The following is a 12,995-nucleotide window of genomic DNA, read 5'->3' on the forward strand; positions in this document are numbered from 1 at the left end:
CCATTACTCTGTTCCACAGGCTTCCCCTCTCCCTGTCGCCTCTGATGGTCCACTGCCAGGGCTGCTCTGCTATAGCCACCCTAGCTGCCCTGGAAGGTCCTGCTGACTCAGTCTCCCCACCCACTACACAGATGTTATGGCTTGCATTTAGGTCAAACACCATCATCTTGAAGCTGCTACTGAATTCATGTAAAAGGAAAATGCAGTGCTTTGGGGAAGGCTTCTCTGGAGTATTTCTGCTCCCAGCTGTCCCCGGCCTCCCTATACTGGGAAAGTTAGGCATCCTCTGCTCCCCCTTCCTATGGATAACTGCAGACTTCTCATGCACAGACAGGGAGCGTCGTGTCTCTTCTGTCAGAAACTCTTCTTTGGGCTCGAAATACCCAGCCAACAGCTAGTTCCACTCTTGTTACATGTGTTGGCCCTGTTTGCACATTGAAGACATGTCACTTTGGAAATTTCACCAGGCAGATATCCCTGTCCTCCTCTTTGGTTCTGGGTGTCTGGTCTTCTTCCCTATTTCCTAGCATAAATAGGCTGGCTGCACTGGAATGCTTAATCATCGAAAGTAACAGGAGCCCAAGCAGTCATTCAGTTCTTCAGTTGCAGAACTGGCCCCTTCCTCTAGTAATATTCACAGAGCTGCTGTGGTCTATAGGGTAATTCTTTAAAATAATTAATATTTTTTTGAATGAATCTTCCCCATAATTTTAAATTCATGAACAATGGTGTGCTCAGCAGAATCTACCCTCAGGGCAAGTATACTCAGCTCTCTGCCTGTCACACCCAAACATGCCTGGACATGCTGCTCACAGCTGTGCCAATGCAGAGCAAATGTGGGAGTAAGAACAAACAGTGGGTGTGGGGTTTATTCATCTCCAGATCCCATCCCCATCCTCATTCTGTTCACTACAGCATTTACATGGGAGTGGTTTTCAAGCCAGCTGTAACTATCCACTTTGTGCCTTTGGGCATAAAGGCACCGGGAGCCTTCTTGCATTTCCCCAAACCCAGATACATTAGCTCACTATCCTGCATGTGGGGATTTTTTATTCTTTCTGCCAGTTCATGGGTTTCCCTTTTGCTGCCATTGTATTTCTGCTGGAGTATCTATTTCTCCATTCGCTCAGGGACTAATGAATATGTGCACCAATGGGAGAGGGACTTTCTACTCCTTCTATTGTCCCTATCAAGGCTAAGGCGTTGTCTACACAGATCATGTTTTAATATGGCCTGTGGGCATTAAACCTCCTGTATCTATTATCTGGCAGAATATAATGGAACCAGGCAGGGGTCCAGCAGACTCAACCGTATGTCTCAATTTATGCTTGTTGGTTCCACTGGGGACATTGCAGTAGTCTTTGGATTGTCTATACTTGAAAAGCTGCATTAGTTGAACTAAATATTAGATAGATTTTAAATCTGTCCAGTCAAATTGGTACAAACCCTTAATATAGATGGACTTAAAACTGCTGTAATCCTTAAGCTTGCATTAAATTGCTGTAAATTGCTGAATTAAACTAAACTGATAAATGAATATTAAACCAGTTTAGGTAGGTCTACATTAGGAGTTTGCACTGGTTTAACTAGACTGATTTAAACTTAGTCTAGTTAAACTGGTCCAACTCTTTGTATAGATGAGAGCCTTTGAGGAATTTGACTAGGTCTTTTTCTCAATATGGCTGTAGACTGATGTTCTGTTCCTGCAGTGGACTTAAACAATGGATGTGGACTTTGTGTTTCCCAAGTGTCTGAGAGGGGAGCCCTTCAGATGGCATCTTTGACGGTGAATGCATTTGCCTGAAGAAGGATTATAGCCATTTTCCATAGATCTGATGTAGGAGTTTTATCTCCTGCTATAGTTTGTACCTGTGCTCTAAATCAGTGGTTCTCAGCCAGGGTACTTGTACCCCTAGGGGTACGCAGAGGTCTTCCAGGGGGCACATCAACTTGTCTAGTTTTACAACAGGCTACCTAAGAACTACTAGTGAAGTCAGTACAAACTAAAATTTCATACAGATGATGACTTGTTTCTATTGCTCTATATACTGAAATGTAAGAACAATATTTATATTCCAGTTGATTTACTATATAATGATATGGTAAAAATTAGAAAGTAAACACTTTTTCAGTCATAGTGGACTGTGACACTTTTTTGTATTTTTATGTCTGATTTTGTAAGCAAGTAGTTTTTAAGTGAGGTGAAACTTGGGGTATGCAAGACAAATCAGACTCCTAAAGGGGTACAAAAGGTTAAGAGCCATTGCTTTAAATGACATTGATCCTGAGCACAGCACAGGGCAGCTGTTAGTATCACAATGAAGATTTTCTTGTGGTTTAATTGTAAAGACCTTACATTCTTTATAATGTGAGCTCCTCAAGGCACATCACAAAATCCATCATTGCTGGCACTGATTAGCAGCACCTTACTGGCAGGTTCAACACAGGACAAAGGATGTGGACATTGGAATATCCCTCTCACAGACTTGGGGATATCCCTGCAGGTCAGGGCTGAGGTTCAGTGGTGATGTGTGTGATAGAGAAAGCTTGTCTTGCAGTGGTAGATATTCTGGGGATAAACAGAGGATTCGTTCTCCAGGATCTGCTAAATCTTGTAACTTTCATCACATTCACATAGGGTTTTAAGGAAATAAACATAAATAACAAGGCTGATCGTCTCTTTGTTGAATGATGGAGCAAGGCCTCAAAGTATAGCTGGATTGGTAGCCCCTGCAATTAAATTCTCTCCTCTTATGCGTCTGTTTTTCTCCACAGGCATCTCCAGTCAGTTTTTAAACAGCAGAGAGAACCTAACAGCCTTGAAGACTTCTGCAGCCTTACACACAGCAGTAACCATGCTACAGAGATGAAATGATAGTGAGTCTTGCCAGCGTACCCCATGGGTCCCACACAGCTTGCTGCACAGGATCATGGGAAAAGAGTGGCAAGTGTATTTGAAATGGAGGAGGAAGGTTTTTCACTCTTCCATGGCTCGGAGATCCCCCCCGAGCATGCAGGTAAGGCAGTCCTTGTGACATCCACACACTGTGAAGGCGGTGTGCTCACTGAATCACATACATAATGCCTGCTTAGCAAAATCCTAGGGTTTGATCCATTACATGCAGGGCACTTGATGGGATAAGGAAATAGAAGAAGAGTTGTCAGTTGGTGGGGGGAAGGATGGGGTTCTCCAGGATGTAAATGGTGACAACAGATGTGCTGTAATGTACTGGCTTTGTGTGTATATGTGCATGTGATGTTGTCCTCTGTCTAGTGGCTGAGCCCACAGGGAATAAAAAAGATGGACTTCTGTCAGTCATGGGAGATCTTGGGATTTAGGAGTGGATGCAAGTGTTCTTGCATGGGGAGGTATATGCAGGAGGTAGAAGAAGAGAACACTTCAGGAATCCAAGGATTAGTTGAATTAGTGCCATGTGGCCCCCACTTCCTCAATATTTGCCCTCTTGGCTGGTTCTCCAAGGCTTCCCTTCATGGGTGTTGTCTGCTTTAGTCTGCGTTTTCTGTAACACCCTCATTTCAGCCCCTCTTTTCCTGTGACTCTTGGGCTGCTGAGCCATATTTCAATATCCTCTCCATGGGGTTTGAGTGCCATTGAGGTAATGCAGTGCTGAAGTCTTGCTCTGCAAACACCTTTATATAGCGTTGCCCATTGTTGCCTCGGGGGGCGGGGGAGAGGGTGCTGAGTGGAAGTGAGAGCACCGGAGACAAATTTTTAAAAAATAGATTTTCTGTGCAGTCTGGGATTTGGCTTTAGATTTGGACTTCTCCTCTTTGCAGCTCTTTCATATGCCACTGAAGGTCACTCCCACCTTGTCAGACTTACAGAGAGGTGAAAGTGAAAAAGGGTATCTAGTTTGAACACATCTAACTCTTGGGGCTGGAAGCAGCAGGGGCTGCCTCTCCCCATTCCCATCCCCCAAAAGTCTGAAATTTGGGATAAAAATGGGAGCAGTGTTGTGCTCAGGTTTGGGCAGCAGTTGACATTTCTAGTAGCTCTAGGTAAGAGAAGGAGTTCTCATCCAGATGGATAGTGGGAGAGATCTGGGCTGAAACTGACTCTAATCCCCAGGATGTACCTGTGCTGCCATGGGTGGGAGTGGATTTGCGCTAGGGCACTGGCTTTTCTAGGGAACTGGATGTCTTGGCCTATTCACAGCCTCCACTTATCTTATCCTTCCTCTTTTTCCATCTCTGTAGAACATCTACCCCTGAAGCGGAAGAAGGGTCCAGCCCCCAAGATGCTGGGGAATGAAGTGTGCAGTGTATGTGGGGACAAGGCCTCAGGCTTCCACTACAATGTGCTGAGTTGCGAGGGCTGTAAGGGCTTCTTCCGCCGCAGCGTCATCAAGGGTGCCCAGTATGTCTGCAAGAATGGTGGCAAGTGTGAGATGGACATGTACATGCGCCGCAAGTGCCAGGAGTGCCGGCTGCGCAAGTGCCAGGAGGCAGGCATGCGGGAGCAGTGTGAGTGCAGGGGAGGGAGGCATGTTGGAGCAGTGTGGGTGCCAGGGAGGGGGGCACGCAGGAGCAGCGTGGGTGCAGAAGCACTTGTGGGGACGTAGAGTCATTGTGGACTATGCCAGAGTGGTGAGGCTGTTAGTGGAGATATTGATGCTGCCGGTGCATATAGTGGCCATGCCTGGTATCTACGTGGCTGGGAAAGAGGACTGTTTACTCTGAAACAATTTAAAAATAACCTTCAGAGGCACAGCTGCCCACACACCAATGAAGTTCTTGGCAAGCTGACTGCCTTGTGATTCTGAGTGTGTGAAGTGTCATTATGCTGTCTGCATAGTCAGCATTATTGCAAGCACTTGCCATGCTTGTCACACACCTTGCATCCACACACACAAGTTGTAACAAGTGCACAAATATTGCCACACCGTTGCAACTGCACTTACACATGCCCAGTTTTGGCACTCAATTTTACTTCCTACACTGGGTTGCTCTGCTCTGTTGCAGTGCTAGTGTAGACCGGGAGCTCAGTCTACCTGCTACAATCCCTCAGTGCTCCTGCCCACCTTTCAGTGACAGCTCAGAGAACTAGCTCTGTCATATGTCAAGCCACCTTGTAGGACATGTAGGCTCAAGAGAAACTCAGTTGGTACTCAGCTTGTCTGGTTTCGCCCTTCCCCACACCCCAAAGCCCAGAGCAGTGAAAAAGGATACACAGTGAGCCATAGCACACAGAGCCATGCTCTAAATCAATGTATATACTGCACTGGGGATTGGTGTAGCCATTTGGATTCTGCCTCAACACCATCACTCATACTCCTGAGAGCAGGAGAAGGGACACAGCAAAAACACAGCAAAACTACTCCTGTCCCCACATCTCACTCACATTCTGCAAGTAAATCCCAGATGGCTTCCTAGTGGTTCAACACTTACTTGTTGTGTTGCAGGAAATAACTAGGCTGCATCTCCTCCCATCATCTGCACTGTCCTGCCAAACTTGGGCCCATTCCACTCCTGTCTCTGGATTCTTTAGGGAAACACAGATACAAACTACGTATAAAGCAAAATCAAAACAAGAAAAAGCAATAATAAAATCCAGCCTCCCCCTCCCACCTCCCCCAATGCACAGCCACCCAAATAGGACAGTGCTTGTAGTAATGGATTCCAGAATATATTGGACAGTAGCTCATGGGGAAGCTGGTGAGCCCCTGCCATGGCATCTGCATGGATTGTGCAAAGGTGTAGCAAGGCATAGGCCCTGTCCTTCATGATGAATGCATGGATCCTTTGGCAGGACAGAACTATAAGAAATAGGCAGTGGAACAAACCAAAACTGGGAACAGATACAAATGGATGTTTTCTACCATCGCTTACAACCTGTATCACATACATGCAAATATACCTATTAGCAAACTTAGGGAGTTGGTAAGTAAGATCCCATGGAAAGGAAGTCTAAGGGTCCAGAGAGTTGACAGTTTTTCAAAGAGACATTATTAAGGGCACAAGAGCAAACTATCCCACTGCGTAGGAAAGATGGAAGTATGGCAAGAGATCACCTTGGCTTAACCAGGAGATCTTCAGTGATCTGAAACTCAAAAACTAGGTCAAATTACAAAGGATGAATATAAACAAATACCACAAGTATATAAGGACAAAATTAGAATAAACTAGCTAGAGACATAAAGGGTAGGGTGACCAGATGTCCCGATTTTATAGGGACAGTCCTGATTTTTGGGTGTTTTTCTTATATGGGCTCCTATTACCCCCCACCCTGTCCCGATTTTTCACATTTGCTGTCTGGTCACCCTAATAAAGGGTAACAAGAAAACAGTCTACAAATACATTAGAAGCAACATAAAGATCAAGAATAGGGTAGACCCATTATTCAATGCGGGGATGACGACAATAATAGAAAATGTGGAAATGGCAGATGTGCTAAATTATATTTTTGATTCAGTTTTCACTAAAAAGTTTAGTAGCGATTGGTCATCTAACATAAATGCCAGTGAAAATGAGGTAGGATCAGAGGCTAAAATAGGGAAAGAACAAGTTAAAAATTATTTAGACAAGTTAGACGTCTTCAGGTCACAGGGCCTGATGAAATACATCCTAGAATCCTCAAGGAACTTACTGAGGAGAGGTCTGAGCCATTAGTGATAATCTTCAGAAAGTCATGGAAGACAGGAGAGATAGAAAAGGGCAAATATAGTGCCTATCTATAAAAACGGGAACAAGGACAACCTGGGAAATTATAGACCAGTCAGCATAATTTCAGTACCTGGAAAGATAATGGAGCAAATAATTAAGCAATCAGTTTGCAAACATCCAGAAGATAATAAAGTGATAAGTAACAATCAGTGTGGATTTGTCAAGAACAGATTGTGTCAAACCAACCTAATAGCTTTCTTTGACAGGGTAACAAGCCTTGTGGATGGGGGAAAGCCGTAGATGCAGTATTTCTTGACTTTAGTAAGTCTTTTGATACTGTCTCGCATGACCGTCTCATAAACAAATTAGGGAAATACAACCTAGATGGAGTTATTATGAGCTGGGTGCAGAACTTGTTAGAAAACTGTTCCTAGAGAGTAGTTAACAATGGTTCACAGTCAAGCTGGAACGGCATAACGAATGGGGTCCCAGAGGGATCAGTTCTGGGTCCGGTTCTGTTCAATATCTTCATCAACGATTTAGATAATGGCATAGAGAGTACACTTATAAAGTTTGTGAACGATACCAAGCTGAAAGGGGTTGCAGGTGCTTTGGAGAATAGGATTAAAATTGAAAATTATGTGGACAAACTGGAGAAATGGTCTGAAGTAAATAGGATGAAATTCAGTAAGGAAAATGGAAAATACTCCACTTAGGAAGGAGCAATCAGTTGCACACATACAAAATAGGAAATGACTGCCTAGGCCTAGGACTGCAGAAGGGGAATTGAGGGTCATAGTGGATCAGAAGCAAAATATGAGTCAACAGTGTAACATTGCTGCAAAAAAAAAAAAAAAAAAAAAAAAAAGCAAACATCATTCTGGGATGTATCAGCAGGAGTGTTGTAAGGAAGACAAGAAGTAATTCTTCTATTCTACTCCATGCTGATTAGGCCTCAGATGGAGTATTGTGTCCAGTTCTGGATGCCACATTTCAGGGAAGATGTGGATAAATTGGAGAAAGTTCAGAGAAGAGCAACAAAAATGATTAAAGGTCTAGAAAACATGACCTATGAGGGAGGACTGAAAAAATTGAGTTTGTTTAATCTGGCAAAGAGAAGACTGAGAGGGGACATAACAATTTTCAAGTACATAAAAGGGTATAAGGAGGAGGGAGAAAATTGTTCTTGTTAGGATAGGACAAGAAGCAATGGGCTTAAATTGCAGCAAGGGTGGTTTAGATTGGACATTAGGAAAAAGTTTCCTGTCAGGGTGGTTAAACACTGGAATAAATTGCCTAGGGAAGTTGTGGAATCTCTGTCATTGTCTAACCTGCTCTTAAAAATCTCCAAAAACCTGTCAGGGATGGTCTAGATAATACTTAGTCCTGCCTTGAGTATAGGGGACTGGACTAGATGACCTCTCGAAGTCCCTTCCAGTCCTATGATTTCATGTATGATATTTTAGGGTGCAGTCCAGACCAGTGAGGATCTCTGTCATCACTTGCCCTGCAACCTGGGGTGCCTCACAATGCTTTGGTGCTATAGCTTCCAAATTGGGCTCCTCACAAACAGCATGCAGGTCATATCCTGAGTGTGTGTGTGTGGCCATAGCCCTGATCTAGCAGCTCCGACTCCAGTAGTCTGTCAGCAAACATCAGCTGCACTCTGGCTTCCAGCAGCCTTTGTTAATACTTGCAGGGTGACCCCAACACATTCCCAGTCACAGATTTTCCCCCAAAAGCGTGTGTTCTGTACTGACCGATCCTCTCCTGGATAGTCCAGATATATTAGGTCCATTGCCTCTGTAAGGGGATCAACATCTGCTCCCTTAAATGGAGTTACCCAAACAATTCACTACTCTGGATTAGTTTTAATTAAAGAATAAAACAAGTTCATTCAACTACAAAGAGAGAGATTTTAAGTGAGTACAAGTAATGAAGCATTGAAGTAAAAAATGGTTACAAGAAAAATAAAGATAAAACACTTTCTAAACTTAACAAATGAGACTTGGTTCGAGGTGAAGTCCCTTACCACATGTTTTCAGTATGTTGCTGATCAAACTCTCAGGCCAAGAGCTGGTCCCAAAGTCCATAGGCTGTTTCCTTTGTCGTCTTAGACGGAAAAGAGAGATGGACGGGGGAAATAACTTGGGTGTTTTTGCCTCTCACTTTTATAGTTTAGTTACCCTTTGAAGTGCATTTTCCTGAGGGTTATCCATAGTTAACATTCATTCAAACAGGAAAGGCGGCAACATGGTGTCTGGGGGTGAAAGAGGTTGCATATTGTTACTTCTCACCTCTGTTTTGCTGAAATGCAGATTTTCCTTGTCTCCTGTCTTCCCCCTCTTGCTGTCTGTGGATCCTGTTTACACCTTTTATGTAAACTGAGGTAAACACACATTTCTTTGTTTAAGACCTGCTTGACCAGTTCTACCTAATCTGGCCTATGTGGGTTTGGACATATGCCACCAACATCATTTGGGGGAAATCATGACTTTACATATAATTTTGCTACCTACATTTCACCATGAGGATATTGAGAAGCAAGTTATTAGTTTTCAAAGGATACCTTACAAGGCATATTTTGTACAAAGTTGCGTGTAGGGTGTGAATTCTGGGTGCCTTCAGGAGTGCATTCTGGCACAGAAAGGCAGCTGTCATCTTTGCCCTGGGTGTGTCCACTGTGTTTCCCTGTATCTGGCAGTTGAGTCCACTGTGTGTCCCTTGCTTCTGGCATCACTGCTTGCTCTCTCACTGCAGCCTCTTCTGTCTCCCCCTTTTAGGTGTTTTGTCTGAAGAGCAGATCCGGCTGAAGAAGCTCAAGAAACAGGAGGATGATCAGGCTCGGACAGTGGTTGTGCGCCCGAACCCCCCATCTCCGCCCAACACCCCCTATAAACTGACACCTGAGCAGTTGGGCATGATAGAAAAGCTTGTGGCAGCTCAGCAGCAGTGTAACCAGCGCTCATTCACAGACAGGCTCAAAGTGACGGTACAGGCTCAAAGGGCAGACTCCCAAATATACAGGGAAAGGGGAGGCTGGGGTCATGTGCTAAGTGTAGGGGCGCAGCACAGGAGGGCTCTGCTCTGAGTGTAGGGGGCACGACCTGGGGGCCATGGACTACGTTTATGGAGGAGTGGCATGGGGCAGGGAACATGTGCTAAGGGTGGGGAAGTGTGAGGGATTGGGGGGTTAATTGCTAAGTTTAGGGGTGTCACAGGGATGGGGGACATGCGCTAATTGTATGTGGGGGTGTCAAGGTAGAGGGTTGGGGGATTGTTTTTCTTTATTCCTTTCTTTCACTATCCCCTCTCGCCCTTTGTGTCTCTTGTCTCCCAGCCATGGCCTCAAGCTCCAGACCCTCATAACCGTGAGGCACGGCAGCAGCGTTTTGCTCATTTCACTGAGCTTGCTATCATCTCTGTGCAAGAGATTGTGGACTTTGCCAAACAGCTGCCTGGCTTCCTGGAGCTCACCAGGGAAGATCAGATTGCTCTGCTGAAGACATCCACCATAGAGGTAAGAATCCAGCCACATCACCATTGACACCATACCAGAAGTATGGTTCTCTGGGGGATGGATTGGATTTTTTCTCCTTTGGCTTATACTGGGCCAGGTTTGAGCAGTCGCCCTGGGGAGGAGAGATGGAAGGAACCTCAGATATGGAAACACTTTTCCAGTGCCATCCTCTCCAAGCATGGGATACAGTAGGGAATGGGGCAAGAGTGCTGGCTGGGGAGAGCTCCCACCTGCTCCAGGTGCAGCCTATCTCTGCAGAAGGCACTGCTGAGGATGGGGCAGGATCTATAATTTAGAGGGCTACAGGATGGTGGTGACTTTTCCACATTGATGCTCCAGGACAAGCTGTAGCTTCTGTAACATTTTTGCTGGATTCACAGTCAAGCTCTGAGTGCCACCACCCCCCCCCCCCCCCCCCCCCCCCCCCCCCGGCTCTGTGTGTTTTAGGTGATGCTGTTGGAGACATCCCGGCGCTACAATCCAGAGACTGAAAGCATCACCTTTCTGAAGGACCTGAGCTATAATCGGGATGACTTTGCCAAAGCAGGTGAGCTGAAGCTCAGCTGGTGCAGCAGATAGGTTTTTCCTTTCTCCCCTCTGTCTCATGCTGTCCCGCCCTTTGCAATGCAGGCTTCTGGACTCAGGTACAGGGTTTAGGTGAGGTATAGATGGTTGGGAACAGGAACTTGGCAATGCGCTGCTGGGACCTCAGTTCCCACTTAATATGCAGTCGCAGTTCAGTTCAGGTATTAGCCCCAAAGATTGTAGAGGAAACTTGGATGCCGAACTTTAATGATTTCCTAGCCCCTTCCAGCCCCATATTGGGGAAATGTAGGAGACAGGGTCACCTGTCTCCACTGTCCCCAGGGAATAATGAGAGGGGCTTTTTTCCTCAACTCTTTCTAGGTTATATGGCTGCTTTCAGCTGCCTTACTCTGTTTGAGAAGGGGGGTTTAGGGCATGCATTGTTGTTAATGGTCACTGCACAGAGGGCATCTATGGTGATTCAGAGTTGGAGATTCAGAAATCTAATGTATGCTGCTGTGACTGCTTGGAAATCCATATTACTTACCTGCCAGTGAACTGTTCACAGCATCTTCTCTGGGGCTTGATTATCCAGGTAAGGGGGAGGAGGGCATGGGGGAGAGGACAGGACTAGGGAACATAGGGTAATGGTCTGCCTTATTATCTGAAACTGGTGCTAGGTTGTTGGAGTGTGAGGCTGCTGTGCTGCACAATGCTTGTGTGTCTCATGGAGACCTCGCTGGGAGATACAGTTAGCATGGCCTTGGTAGGGCTAGTATGTTTGAACATTCTGCGTTGTATTGACTCAGGTTGGGAGCTGTAGGAGAGGTGACACTAGGATGGCTATACAGTGATGGTGGTGAAGTGAACGTTATGCAGCAGCTTGTGGTTCAGTTTGAGACATTAGGAAACCCGTGTGAGGTGCAAAGTACTACAGAACTGTCATTGTTACTCTGTGGCTTCAAATACTCTAAAGGCTGGGTATTTCAGAAATGCTGAGCATCATTAACTCCAGTTGAAGCCAATAGGAGCTGAGAGTGCTAATCATTTCTGAAAAGTCAGGCTTCAGCTGTCCATCCCCTGATTTTGTATCCCAGGAGTATCTGCCCTTAACTTGTGCCTGTTGCTGAGGCCCATATGTGGAAGTTCACCCTTCAGTAAGAATTTCCCTTTATGCTCTTGGGGTGCTCCCCAAGACTGTTGGTTTTGGGGATTTTGATTTGACTCATCCATGAGGGCTCCTGCTAGTTTACCAGGGGCAAACTATAGTGCTTGCAGATTCACTGAGAGTCTTTGTAAAGAGGTCATCATCAGCATCCTGTCAGAGATGGATTTTATGATGTTTTCTATAATCCTATCCATGTACATGATGACCAGACTAAAAAAGTTAGCAGGTCCTGCTCCTGAAGGGTTCTGAATAAGGTGGTCCTTAAACTTACCCCTTAAAAGCAATATTGAGGACTTCAACTCTTGCCCTTCTTCTGTAGCTTCCTCACTGCCCTTCATATATTTCCTCCCCTGGCAATTGCAGCCCACTATTTAGTCCTGTTTCCCAAGTGGCTCATTTCAAACCTTTGGCTAGAATTAGGAGTAACGGAATGAAATTAGGAAAACTTTCCTGACTTTCAGACTACTTTTTCCCTGTCAGAGAAGGTATTGCTCAATGGAATCATCTCCTATGGACTACAATGGGAGTCCTGTTGCTTGAATATCTATAGTGGCAAATCTCTCCCCCACCAAGTGCCCTCCAACACACCACTTTATTTGCTTATGGCCAGAAGATTATGCCTAATCCTGTAGGACTCAGCTCTGGAGACAGTGGTCCATGGGGCTTAAGTACTGCAATCCTTTATATCTCTGAAAAATCTCTAGCCAATTCAGAATGTAGCAGCGATTCTGCTCAGCAATACAAGTTGCCAGGAACAGATCACCCCGGTATGCACTCTCTGCACTGGCACCCCCAATAAAACTGAAGTTCTGATGTTCTGATTTTCAAAGCCCTATGTGCATGGTTGATTGATTTAAATCAATTTTGGTTATGATTTATATCAGCAAGCAGGAAACCTTGATTTAAATAATAGATTTTAATCATGTTTTGCAGTTGTACGTTGTAGTTATCCCAAAGAAGTTGATTTGCAACTAAATATAGCCTTTACATTAAATTTGGTGCTTCTCCTTGCTAACCCAAGGGATATACTGTAAGCCAGGGGTTCTCAACCTTTTTCTTTCTGAGCCTCTTCCCCCACCCCCCACATGCTATAAAAACTTCTCTGCCCACCTGTGCCACAACAACTGGTTTTCTGCATATAAAAGCCAGGGTTGGCAT

At 45.1% G+C, this 12,995-nt stretch overlaps 1 protein-coding gene across 17 annotated transcripts in view; it reads left to right on the top strand.

The window, feature by feature from the left end:
• Window positions 1–12,995, top strand: part of NR1H3 (nuclear receptor subfamily 1 group H member 3) — a 60,416-nt gene that overhangs the window by 31,556 nt on the left and 15,865 nt on the right. For 16 of the 17 annotated variants that reach the window (XM_027832535.3, XM_037900210.2, XM_043550111.1 and 13 more), the window contains 5 exons: window positions 2,776–3,017; window positions 4,219–4,485; window positions 9,408–9,616; window positions 9,965–10,144; window positions 10,592–10,691. In XM_027832535.3, the coding sequence (XP_027688336.1) occupies window positions 2,900–3,017; window positions 4,219–4,485; window positions 9,408–9,616; window positions 9,965–10,144; window positions 10,592–10,691 (874 nt within the window). In that variant the 5' untranslated portion in view covers window positions 2,776–2,899. Of the gene's footprint in view, window positions 1–2,775; window positions 4,486–9,407; window positions 9,617–9,964; window positions 10,145–10,591; window positions 10,692–12,995 lie in introns of all 17 variants that reach the window. The other variant, XM_043550110.1, reaches the window with a different exon arrangement.

The sequence above is a fragment of the Chelonia mydas genome, chromosome 6, assembly GCF_015237465.2.
Source record: "Chelonia mydas isolate rCheMyd1 chromosome 6, rCheMyd1.pri.v2, whole genome shotgun sequence".
In the NCBI taxonomy this organism is placed as follows: domain Eukaryota; kingdom Metazoa; phylum Chordata; order Testudines; family Cheloniidae; genus Chelonia; species Chelonia mydas.